This window comes from Lepisosteus platostomus, chromosome 4 (genome assembly GCF_059453375.1).
Source record: "Lepisosteus platostomus isolate fLepPlt1 chromosome 4, fLepPlt1.hap1, whole genome shotgun sequence".
NCBI classification, from domain to species: Eukaryota; Metazoa; Chordata; class Actinopteri; order Semionotiformes; family Lepisosteidae; genus Lepisosteus; species Lepisosteus platostomus.
Window position 1 is genome coordinate 66,677,811 of NC_142614.1, and position 12,794 is coordinate 66,690,604.

The 12,794-nt window shown below is 35.4% G+C and overlaps 1 protein-coding gene across 4 annotated transcripts in view; it reads right to left on the minus strand.

The window, feature by feature from the left end:
* Positions 1-784: 784 nt before the first annotated feature.
* Positions 785-12,794, minus strand: part of mbd2 (methyl-CpG binding domain protein 2) — a 54,626-nt gene continuing 42,616 nt past the window's right edge. The window contains exons 6-9 of one of the 4 annotated variants that reach the window (XR_015936078.1): positions 10,014-10,149; positions 9,801-9,908; positions 6,805-6,860; positions 1,146-1,284 (exon numbers count right to left, since the gene is read on the minus strand). Coding sequence is in view for 2 of the 4 variants with exons in the window: in XM_088630336.1 (XP_088486462.1) it covers positions 1,044-1,284 (241 nt within the window). In the remaining 2 variants the exon portion in view is untranslated. Of the gene's footprint in view, positions 1,285-6,804; positions 6,861-9,800; positions 9,909-10,013; positions 10,150-12,794 lie in introns of all 4 variants that reach the window. The other 3 variants (XR_015936077.1, XM_088630337.1, XM_088630336.1) reach the window with 3 other exon arrangements.

Below are 12,794 nucleotides of genomic sequence, written 5' to 3' on the forward strand. Positions count from 1 at the left end.
TCAAGTACTGACTAGGATTAATTGAGGTTTTAGTTTTCGCATACTTACTAAAAATCCACTTAAAAGTTAATATTTCTTAGTTTAAAACAGTGGGCATAGAAATGGAGAATGTTATCAGTGATCTTAAATTTAAAGTCTATTTTGAAAAATAGAAAGGCTCTCTCAGTGTCTATTCCGAAGATAAGATGTTTTATTGCTTTCTATGCACCATTCCCTCAAAATGAGATGTATAGATGTGTAGTATAACTGTTGTTATCTGAGAAAAGGTGTGCAAGCTAATGTATAAAGCCCAGATGGTGGAAAACAAGCCTGTTTTCATTACTGAACCTCCAATTTGCACTACCATTGAAATTGAGCTGTTTTTTTCCCTGATTTTAGATTAGTTGGCTTAAACTAATTCTTATAACAAATGAACATGACTTTGATTACTGTTTAAACGTATTGCTTATTTTCATCGTTCTATTTGTAATCTCCCAAGAATTTGGGCTAAATATAGTGCCACAAAGACAACTGAATGCCTTTCCAGGAAGCATAACATGTTTTTTTTTTATTATCAATGAAGCTAAAGATGTTGTAGCTCAAGGGGAACAGGACTTCCAAGGACAAGTAAGTGACCATATACTGATAAAAATCCTCTTTTTTAACACTGGTAATTGTATGTATTTTATGTTAATTGCTTCTCAACACTATGAGCCAAGTGATCTGCACTTTGATTAACATCTCAGGCGCAAAACACCACTTTCTAAATAAAATATTTTCTGAAGGAATAACTACGGAACACAAATTAGTGAATATAATCATTTAATTATTCCACTGTGATGCAAGAATGTACAGGTAGTTTCTCTCTGAAGGTATAAAAATCTTCTTAAATAAGCAGTTTCATGTTCTGAAATTATTAATCTGTTACAAACCCTGACGACAACAAATCCCTTAGAGCCAACAAAAAAAATAAAAATAAAAATAAAGTTAGCAATACAAATCCAGCAGATTGCAACCTGACATAAGAAATGTTTTCAAAATTTCAAAGTATTGCTCAATAATCTTTAAAAAAGAATATTTAAATCCATAATTTGGACACAAAATAAACATTGTTCTGAAATTATATATATAGATATGTACATAAAAACATTATAGTCAAAAAGGCATTGGTTTAATCTATTTATTAGAAAGCTGTTAGAATGTACGTGGGTCCTTTCTGCTTCTGCAGACTGATGACTGATCTCTGTTTTGTCTTCAGTTTTTTTGGGAACCTGCTTCTGGTGCAAAAATAAGAGTCTGTAGAATCTGAAAAAAAATAATAAATAAAAATAAACATAAATTACCATGTAAGCAAAGACCTGTACTGTACAAATCAATTTTGTTACATGCTAAGATTGATTTAATTTTTATTTAACAGGTTAAAAATGTTTTGAAATCATGCCCCAGTACTTTCCTCTGGCGGTTGACACAAGGCTTTTCTTTAAAATTAATGAGAACGCTTTATAAGCATAGCATTTGCCAAAGGCAAAGTCTATTTATTACACAGGAATTCACAAGAAGGAAGTTAAAATATGCACAACAAAAGACATTTTAAAGGAATTGCTTTAGAAAGTACAACTTTATCATAAAGTGCAAGAAACCATTTTAATTGCAGGTAGATTTACTGTATTAATAATAATGAGAACAATTATTCAAATTTAAGAAGCACAAAGCAATTATAATAACTCATGTTATTGCTGTTTTTGTTAATAATATTTCCTTCTCATCCCAAAAAGTCCAAAAGCACTTTAGATGTGGCATTCTTCAAACACCGAGGTCCAGTGGCCACCTAGGTGACATACAGCAGACATTATGTACCAGCAACTCCACCGCATAGCACATCATGCAGAGAAATGAGAAACTGCTCCAGTTGAACTACTGAATCTAGCCTGGCAACGGAGCAAACAATCTTATGATTGCCAAATAGTCAGAACTCCAGCCTCCCATCTGAAGGACAGCACTCCTAAGTAAGTGTACCCTATCTTTATACTGGAGGATTAGAAATTCTGTTCTCTACTTCATGGAGTTCATAACAGACATTTGGGAGGAAGGATACAACCTTATCACAAACTGTTCTGCTTGCCTTTCGGTATATCTCTCTCGTACCCCCCCCCCCCCCGTCTTCACATCTACACTCTCGCAGCAGCTTCCTGGCTCAATCCTCACTATAGTGAGGGCAGGTTCCCCCCCTAATGCCCTCATTCCATCAGCTTGGCAATTGCTCTATTTATATTTTGTCCCTAAATGGCACATTCATTAGGATCTAACCAAACTTCTGATTTGAAAATCTGTCTAATTGTTCTAAAATGAATTTTGAGACATTATTGTACAAACAGTTGGGGTTTATAGGCACAATCTCACTTTTCAGTTTTGCAGTTATCTGATTATTTCGTGTTTGTATTATATATATGAAAGAATAAAGCAAATTGCTTTGACTATTGGGTTGCTGTTGGATTAGTCAGTTTGCCCCTATCAAAGTCAATATTATTTGAAGAAACTCAGGTTTTAGGTATTATTACTAACATGTGCTCCTCAAACCAAACTAAAAAAGAAACAGCAGGGATCCTTAGCCCTTAGCAGCTATTTCAGATAAAAATAGAATCTACCACTAAATATGGGGAGCAGGAACACTTTTATAATATTTTAATAATAAAAAATGTTTACACAATTTAAACATGTTAAATTCATAGTGCAGCATTTATGGAACAATTCATGCAGGCAACAATGAGACATTTAAATAGCACATGCACTCTTTATTATAAGCCTGCACCATCCTGATAACCAGGCAACAGAGCCCATAAACCTCTTGAAAGATCTTCAACACACAAGCGCAGCACAGGGAACACGTACACAACTTTAGGGTGGATACGGGTCTCGAGAAGAAAACAGGGGTAAATATCAACCAACCAAGTACAATTTCCTACAAAAACACTATTTACATAGCTAAGGTTAGCTAGCTGTCAGCCTGGGAGCCCTAACACCATCTCCCAACAGTACCGTGACAGTGGTTCCCAGCCTACTCTGCGGTACATTCTACTTATCCAGGTGTGCTTCTGCCAAGGCAACATGCGAGGGCGCTACAGTAATAAATAAATACTACAGTAAATTTAGGACTACCTTGGTTCACCACCTGAAATGTTATCACCAGCATGCCTCTTAGACACATTCGTGTCACCTTGTCCACTCATATTTACAACAATGCAGAAGATTTAGTGAAAATAGCAGAAGAATTGAGGAGCGCCTCCTAATTAGCACTTCCAAAAAAAAAGCATGTGGGAGAACTGAGCATCATGTGTATTCCTCCCCGGACCACCGCGTTCAGTTGTGTTACTCCACCATGCAAAACGTAAACATGCCATAGATTAAACCGCATATAAGCAAACATGAGTTTTGCATTATACAGGCATCTGTCCCCTACTTACCAAATGCGTATGAGCCAATTCTCGTTTTGGAAACTAGCGTAATAGCAGAGATCAGTGTATTTTTTTTCACATATTGGATGGGTCCCACTTGTCAAAAGAATAGAAATTGTGCTGTTTTAAGCATCCCAAAATACCACTGGGGTCTCTAAGGGTCTGTCTGGAAGCTGGTTTTATCAATTATTTTATAAAGCTGCATAGTGTGAAATCCTTGTTATGCACAAGCCCATCAAATTCAGGAAAGTCAGGCATTTCCTAGACAGATAAATCTGAGGTCTCCTTAAGGTATGTAAGGAAGGTTACAAACAGTGGGAGGCTATCTAGTCATGTTTCTAGTAGAGAGCTGATCTGAGGATCTCTTTCAGCTGTTACTTGAAAAAAGACAGGATATCAGCTTCATACCAGAATTCACAACCCTTTGTGTGAAAAAAGTGCCTCCTGCTCTTAAATGCACTTGTCCATAAGGGTCTATCTAAAGCTCAATATTTACCACCCTTTTTGAGTTTCAAAAACAATTAAAAAACAACCAAAGATGGGAAAATATATTTACTGGTGAGGTAAACGTCCTTGAAAAACAGGACAGAAGGACATGCCTCAAAGGGTCACAATATTTGTTATCACATTACTAGGAACACAGCAAAAAATTCACTAAGGAATATTGATGGGGAAAAAGTGTAAGGTACCTTTAAAACCACTTGGAACATCGAGATAATAAAAAAAACCAAAGGTTGTTTTTGTGTGCACTTGAATAAAACATATATTTAATGTTTTCAGTGGCAGGTGCTTAGAGAGAGAAAAATAAGCAGATTGTAAAGTCACTATGTAAAGTAGTAACTGTTGGAATGCCAAAGAACAGTGAGTCTAAATATCCAAAAAACAAAGGTCTAATCATAAAACCCTCCCCATTTCCATTAACAGTTGGTGAAAGTTCAGATTAGTTTATGTAACTTCTCACAAAACATCTCTCATCTCGGCTGCTTTTGTTATACTTTTTGGATCTGTTGAGCTTCTAGGTATCGCCCCATGTACTAAATCAACAGATAAATAGAAAACAGATTCCCAAATTTAAAATTAGTAGTATCAGATCATTTAAAAACCCATTCACAAAAACCTGTGAATAGGGTTAAATATGACATTCAAATTCAGGGTGTTAAGGTGATCTGACAGCGTCAAGCATGCAGACACCTGTGGCATCTTCTGTGGTATAACAAAATTCACCTATATGCCAGATCCCATGAAGCAAACATTTTCAAAGAATATGGTGGTGATTTATCCACTAGCATGACTTTTATATGTTTAGAGACTATTACTAAAAAACACTTTGAAGAAGTAACAGAGATGCATGAATGTCACTGGTTAAGGAATTCAACTAATGGGTTGGGTAGAATACAAGACCCTATGGAAGTACTAGGATATGGGATGAAATGGGTGGTTTGGAAATGATGTCTGTATAATTAGCCTAAAGAGGGAGTTTTGAGAGATACTGTTACGGGAATTAATAACACAAAAATACAAAATTAATGGTTTTAATCTAATCAGCTGCTGGGTCCGCTAATGTGTTTTTCTGTGTTCAAGTAATTTTTTAATATAGTTAATTGCTCCCTGAACTAACAGTAATGCATCTGAATCTGTAATTGCTCAAGAATTAATGAAATCCTTCACTGAAACACAAGAGTTAGAATTAAAGAATATTTTAAGATTGCTCTGACAATTTCTCAAGCTACCCATGAGGACAGTTTAAACTTATTTTAAAACATCCCATGTATAATGTCTAATTACACAATAATGACCAATCCAAAGTCTATGAATCTGTAAAATCCTTTTGCCCAGAAGCAATTAAGCCATCGAACAAACAAGGGTCATATACATTAAACAATTGATATTAACTTTAATGGACACTTTTCACCACCTAACAGGTCTACATTCCCCCCCAAGACAAAAGGAATGACCTACATTGTAAGGCCCCCACCTCTTTTCTGCCAATTCCACAAAACAACAACAATAATAATAACAATAACAATAATCATCATCAATAAAGCTCCTTTCCAAACCCAAGGACACTGCAATAATCTTCCAAGTAAAATGTCCCAGTTTCTGCTGCCCCTATTTTGGGCAATAAAATAAAAGATGGTGGGTGAAGCTGTGACTCTGGCAGAATGGCAGAATGGCACTGAAACTGCAGCAAAAAAATCTGTTTTTTTGCGAGATAGTCAACAGTGTACCCACAGGTTAGAGCCGGATGTATGAAAAGGTCTGTGTCAGACTGTGCAGTCCATGCAGCATGCATCTGAACAGAAAATCCTTCATTCTGATTACAGAATGGCCCTGTCGTTACCTTGATTAGCCTGACACTGGATTAAAATATGAGCAAAAGATTATAATGCCTACAGTTGAATGCTGGAATGATGTTTTTAAATGGCTATTTATCAGCAATACAGCTGGCCAGCATTATTTGCTGGCAGGTTATATTTCCCCATAGGTTACAGACTGCAAAGGTATTATTCACATAGTAGGAGACACACCGGGCTGTGTGGGGGGGAAAAATGTCTTTTCTAAATGTTTTTAAATCTTTCTCTTGTAACTCTTTTTATTGAAGTAAAGTTTACCAAGGGGAATGACTATGGCACAGGGCCATGAAAGAACACCTACAGAAGCTGTGCCAAAAGGGCAGGTTTTAGGATGATTAGAGAAAGATATTACTGGCTACCTTCTGGCACTGGTTTGTTTGTTTGTTTGTTTGTTTTCTTAATTTACAGGGATACAGTTACAGCCTAACTTTCTAAAAATATAAGATATAATCATTAATTTTTCTCTTTTAAATGCAACAAACTGAAGTCCTCTATGACAATGATGTATTGCTCACTATAGAGAGGCAGCTGATCATGAAAGAGAAAGCTGGCTACAATCAAATACAGATGTTCACAATATATTTTGGTATTTGTCACAGTGTTTTGTTGTGCCATGGTTTGTATATATGAAACAGAGACTGAAACCTGAATCCACACTATGTACAGTAGGTAATCAGAAAGGCATAGCTGGTAAAGTAGAAACCAGGTAGCTTTTCAGTCTGGTTATACTTGATCAATTACTTTATGCTAAATAAAGGACTACTGATAGACTTGTTTGCAACAAAACAAAGAACCACAGAAGGGCAATGAGAACAGGAATAAAAATGAAAAGTGTACAAATCTGCATTTACTTGCAAAACTGGTACAACACTGGGGAAAATGGTCAAAGTAATCAGTCTTTCCTTTGATCTTGGATTAATTTGCAATCCTTTCAGGGAGACAAGAATTTTATTTGTTCAGCAGAAACTTTTAAGCAAGGCTCTTAGAATTTCACAGTCAAAGTAGGGTGACCAACTCACCGAGCATTCAGGTGGAAACCTCATGATGTCAATCAAGCCCCTCCACTGAAACTGATCTGAAGAATAATTAAAAGTAATCAACACAGGCTTCTAGCTAATTATAAAATTTGCCCAGAGAGAGAATGAAAATTATAATCATACTACAATAGATGTATTAAGGTGAAAATTCAAAAGGCTGATAATTAAATCTAAAGTGATAAAAAGAACAAAACTAATCAATATATAACAAAGAATGAAATCATTAATAACATTTAAATAATTTTAACATACAATGTTTCTATCTTACCTCCTCTAATCTCCTTGAAGAAAATAATGAAAATGAAACAAACAACAAAACTACTTTAACCTAGGGCTGAGCGATATGGCCTAACATTTATATCACGGTATAATTTTAATTTTGGACAGTAACAATATATGTCACAATATATAATTTTTTCTCATAATTTCAAAAGAATATGCTTTAAAGAGAGTACAAGACTTGGATAGTAAGCTTTTATTGCCTTGAGTTAACTATTGGGTTATTGTTAACTGTTGGTTAGCTACTGTGCGGTTAATATTTTAATTTCACATTGAACTGAAGTAGAACATTTTAGGAACATTTTTGTTTTGCAGAACTGAAACAATACAATAAACTTACGAACATGAATTAAATAAATATGAAATACTTCAAATAATATTCTTAAATATAAACTTAAAGATGTTATACTTCTTAAAACAAAACAGTTGGCAGATTTCTGCTACCGTTTTCTGCTCATGGTCCGACTTTTTAAATCTGAACCATTTCCTAACAACCAAAGAAGCCCCCTTCTTTTCAACAATTGCGTCCCTTGTTCCCGTCTCACTAACGCCGATTCTCTCCATTTCTCCGAGTATTTGTGTTTGCAGACGGGCACGCCGAACACGCGCGTTTGTTTTCACGGAAAAGGGAAGACGACGACGCAGGTTTTTATTTGCTGCAATGACCTCAGATGCGTCATTGCATTGCATAAACCGGACATCTGAACCAACGGAGATCAATAATTCTGAACCGATCAGTTTTCCAAATATCAGCAAGATGAAGATTTTCAGAATTATATAATTGGAGCTAAACTACGGCAGAATTTTAAACTTTAAACTGGTCAATAGCAAAATTTGCAGCACAATCTATGTGAACATCAAAATCCATTCTCTACCGGTATAAATGATATAGCCAAATCCATACCGTGGCACATATTTCTACCGGTATACCGTCTATACGCGTTATACCACCCACCCCTACTTTAACCTAACGCTAGATTAAAATTATTTCCATAGTAAACATACTGTGAAAAGTTGGAAACCTATTTTAAAAAAATCGTATGATCAGAATACTGAAAAAATCTTAAAAGTTATTTTACTAGATTTAATATCTGGGTGTAGAGCTACAATCTTCATAAACTAGTACTAATTCTAGTGAAATATGTACAATTCAAAAACAAAATTTTGCATGACTACATTACACTTAAATGCTCTTGAAGCAGGTATGAGATTATACAGTATAAAAAAGATACAGTTCTGCTACATTAATGTACATGCATGCAGAGTACAGCACAAAACCCTAAATAACTATTACTGAGGAATTCCCATAACTCTTTATAATAATGTATAACTACATACAACATAGTAATACATACAAGAGCTGACAACCAATTTTGACAAATAGTGTAAAGCATATTTAGATAGGATTTATTTTCTTATGAAATATCAGCCTTGTAGCATATTCTGAAATAGCTTTAACTGCCCTTATTATGGGGTGTTTCATAATTGGTCAATGTGTTGCTTACTTGAATAGTTTTCATATTAGTTTCAATTGTGGTTACATGACTGACATCTAGATTTCCCACTAAACTAAATGTACATGTTCATTCCGGAGAGCCACAATTATAAGGCAACACTCATGAACAATTTCTGCCTCTCCACTTTTTCTCATGTGCGAGAAAACGCACTCAACAGAACAAAAGAGATTTTTGAAGGAGTATCAGTTCTGAATCACCAAACGGTTCAAGCAGCCCACTGGAGCATAAGCCGACAACTTATAACTCTTCTGAAACCTGGCCAATAGAAAAACAGTGTACTTTTAAAGTAATTAGGACTCTGGTGCATCATGGGATAAAAAAAGATTCATGAGCACCTAATTACTATGTTTTCCTATGAGCCTGTAACTGTGCAATGTTCTCCTACTTTAGCTGTGGGAGAACACAATCTGGAAGCGTGCATCCCGTCAAATGCAATCTCACGTATGACACATTCATTTTCAACTTAGGACGATGAACGTGTCTGAACTGAGAATGTGTCTGAATGAAAGCTGTTTTGGAAGCAAAACAAATTAATTTCTTTCAAAAAATAGACTGACACAAACCTGTTTCACCATATGTTTGGGGACACAAAAATTGAGACATTTTGAAGGATATTTATTGTAGAGCAGAAGAAAAAAACTGAAGAAGCCAAAATTATGCATTTAGGCAAGGGAAAGATAGTAATATGTGATTTTGCATCATATTCAAGGAGAAAAAGTCAAGATAATGACTTTGACATTTTAAGACTTAATACCTACATTGAACTGCTCTTGTACACTTAAGGTTTTCTAAAGGGGAAACTGCACAACAGATCATGATTTCCTGGACACCAGAAGGTTCATTTTAATGACTGTTAGAAAATCCAGTTTCAAAATGGAGTTTAGCTTGTCCGTCTATTTTTGAATTATGCTAATATAAAATTAGCTAGACACCCTTTAGACTGAAAGTCCAAGCATGCGGAAGGCAGAAAGAGGAGGCAAATTCTATAAACCCTGTAGGTTTTTAAATATGTATAAAATCTTCAGCAAAAGCCCTGCAAAAACGTGGCTTTTTGACAGGACATTTTGACCCCTATCTTTTAAGACAAATGTTAAATATTTTATGGCAGGCTTTATTAAGGCAGCCCAAGGTGCAATACTCATCGTGTCCAGGAAACCAATTTGAATGGAGATATTGGCTCACCTCAGCATGCAACTTTCAATTGGAGCAAACTGCCTCATGACATCCCAGATCTGCTTACGGATATGAAGGCAAGCTTCACTCTACAAGATTCTAAAAACCTTTTGTCTACTGCGTGAAAAAAAAAAAAATCAAGTCAAACACTTCCAACTGCCTAACACATCAGAGTGCCAGTTTTCACAGCACTGTTCACTTTATCCCTGTGGTGCCCCTCACCTTCTCCGGGTCCTATGTGTTGGCTTTGTTCTCTATGCTCATGTCCTGTGTCGATTCAGCGGCCCGCGCCAAACCGTCTGCCATGAGTGCTTCCTCCAGCTTCTTCCGTACCTGCTGCACCCTCTCCTCTTGTTTTCTATAATCAAAGCACAAGTCCCTCCATGACTCCCGGTGTCCAGGTGTGCCGCACACATTGGGCACAGCTACATGTACATGTACATGGATTCTCTAAGATGTGCAGGTCGTATATGTCCCATTAAAGCAAAAACATCTATGACATGATGAATGGACATGGGTCCACACAACTTAATCATTGCAAAACTGCACCGTTTCAAAATATATAAATACACACACACATATGTAGAATATTTAAAGCTGTGAATGATCTAAAAAATCAAACAAAGGTAGCATTCTTGCAATATGATAAGGTTTCGGTAATATCTTTCTTTAAAAGTTTATTATAAACGTCTTTAATAAAGAAATTTAAAGGCTCTTTATAAAGAATTCTGCTTCTTTAAAAGTTTTAAATATCATCCCCCTCAGACCTCTGCCCTATTTTTTTCTAAGTAGGGTTGGGGAGAGCTTTCCATCTTATAGGTACCTGTCTTCATGTCCTGTCATACTCTGAGTAATTACAGAAGAGGGTGTTTCTGGAAAAAGTTAAATCACTGGTCATTAATATGTACTGATACTGTGTGAATCAGTGGGTAGGAAAACAAAATCAAATCACAACTGCTCACGCAATGACATATTTGCTATGTCTACACATCAATCAACCTCCCCCACTTCCAAAAGTATTTACATAAAACCTAGATCTACAAGAGTCTGGGTGCATTTGGCTGCTCAATTGTGATGTTTGGCATTGGACTTTTAACATGCAATATGTATCAGAAAAGGTATAAGTTTTAGTATCATTAGTCTCAACATACAGCCTAAAGTCAACTTCTGATACTTCAAATTCAGTCTGAATGCCTGACATGTTAAAATATTTATATCTTACCTCTTCAATACATTTCTATAAAAAGAACATTGGCATTCCCCCTAAATAGATAAACTGTAAGCTGCTTTTAAGTGCATATTTTATTAGCTCATGAGATTAAATCCATTTACCTTTGGGAAAACAAAATAAGTTTTTAAAAATTCACAGCTTAGGAACTACACCAGATCTTTATACAACATATTTTCCATATTATCAAAAGACTAAAGTTGAAGTATACAATTTCAGGTTTTGCTAAATATTTTACTGGAAAATCCAAATAATACAAAATGGAAAAAAACAGCTACATATCTTGTTAACGGACTCTGAGCACCCTTGGTTAATGAGGCTGCATTTCTGTTAACAAGTCTGTAAACTATGCTATGTACATTTCTGTTAACAAGTCTGTAAACTATGCTATGTACATTTCTGTTAACAAGTCTGGACGAACCAGGGATTTTGGCAAGCAAAGACATTATACTTCCCAAAAAAATATTATTTCTACTCATAATGGATGCTTGATATATTCAGCTATGAGGCAGTATGACTACGCTTCTAGTGCCTTCTAGTGGAACATCAAATTAGTACTTTTCTACTCTTCACCTCAGAGTAAATTTAGCAACAGAAAAGTATATGGTTCCTATAATCAACACATTCTGCATAACATTCACATGGCTCATGCCATCTTTATTACATAACACATCTCCTTGAACTGCTCTAAAATGAACTGCATAATATACTGTAATATTATTGAAAGTATTTGAAAAATATATATAAACATTTCAGAATTCAAAAAACATACTGTGTTTTTTTTTAAATCCAAACCCTCTGGTAAGGAGTCCAGAGGCCTAAACACTATTTCATTCTTCTGCCCACTGTGAGTGCCACTGCTGCCCCCTGTGTTACTGTGAGTCAAAGGACAATGCATGCCTTGAGAGAAAAACAACTTGGGGGTTGAAAGGTCACTATGAAACTATTCTATAGTCACTTATGTGATTTTCTAAAAGCATGATACCCAAATATGGGCACTGAAGCACTTTTTTTAGAAAACAATATTTAATGGAAATGAAATACGTAATATAAATCTACTGCACAGCCCAATTTACAAATTCCCCAGATATAAATCAGAGAGCAGACAATGAGGTCTAACAGCACCGGTTTGGATGCTGAGTCACTTGCAGATTCTTCACAGAAAATCCATCGAGGTTTCTTTTGTTAAAGGATTTGAAATCAATTCCTCCGGATCTTAAGAATCAAAGCACAGCCTCCATATAAAACAAACCTGAGAGGTTAAAAACACTGTTTTATCCTTCACCACAGCTGTGGAAAACAGTTTTATCTTTGTATTTGTTTCTCTTGTTATTTTTTAAGCTACAACGAAACACCGTCTGTTGAGTTCAAAGGACCTTCATCAGTGTTTACAGCAAAAAAAAACATACATAGCATTAAATTTACAATTTCACACTCGGAGCAGCTGAGAACCATTTCTGAAATATCATTTCTTAAAGTAATTTAAACCATAGACTGAAAATAAAAGTAATCTTGGCTTACAGTATAAAGAGCATAAAGCACATAGTGACTGTTTTGCAGTAAATGACTCCAATATTGGACAGTACTTTTTTCTCATTATAAAGAGAAATTTGAAGATCCTGCACTACCACTTTTACAAGGCAACAGACATAAAGTCTATATTTGATCTTGGAGCAATTCATATAACATGAGAAAACCTCATTAATGGCACAATAACCACAAATCACTAAAGACCAAGAAATGGCAGGAAAAATATGAAAATAGATAAGTGTCAA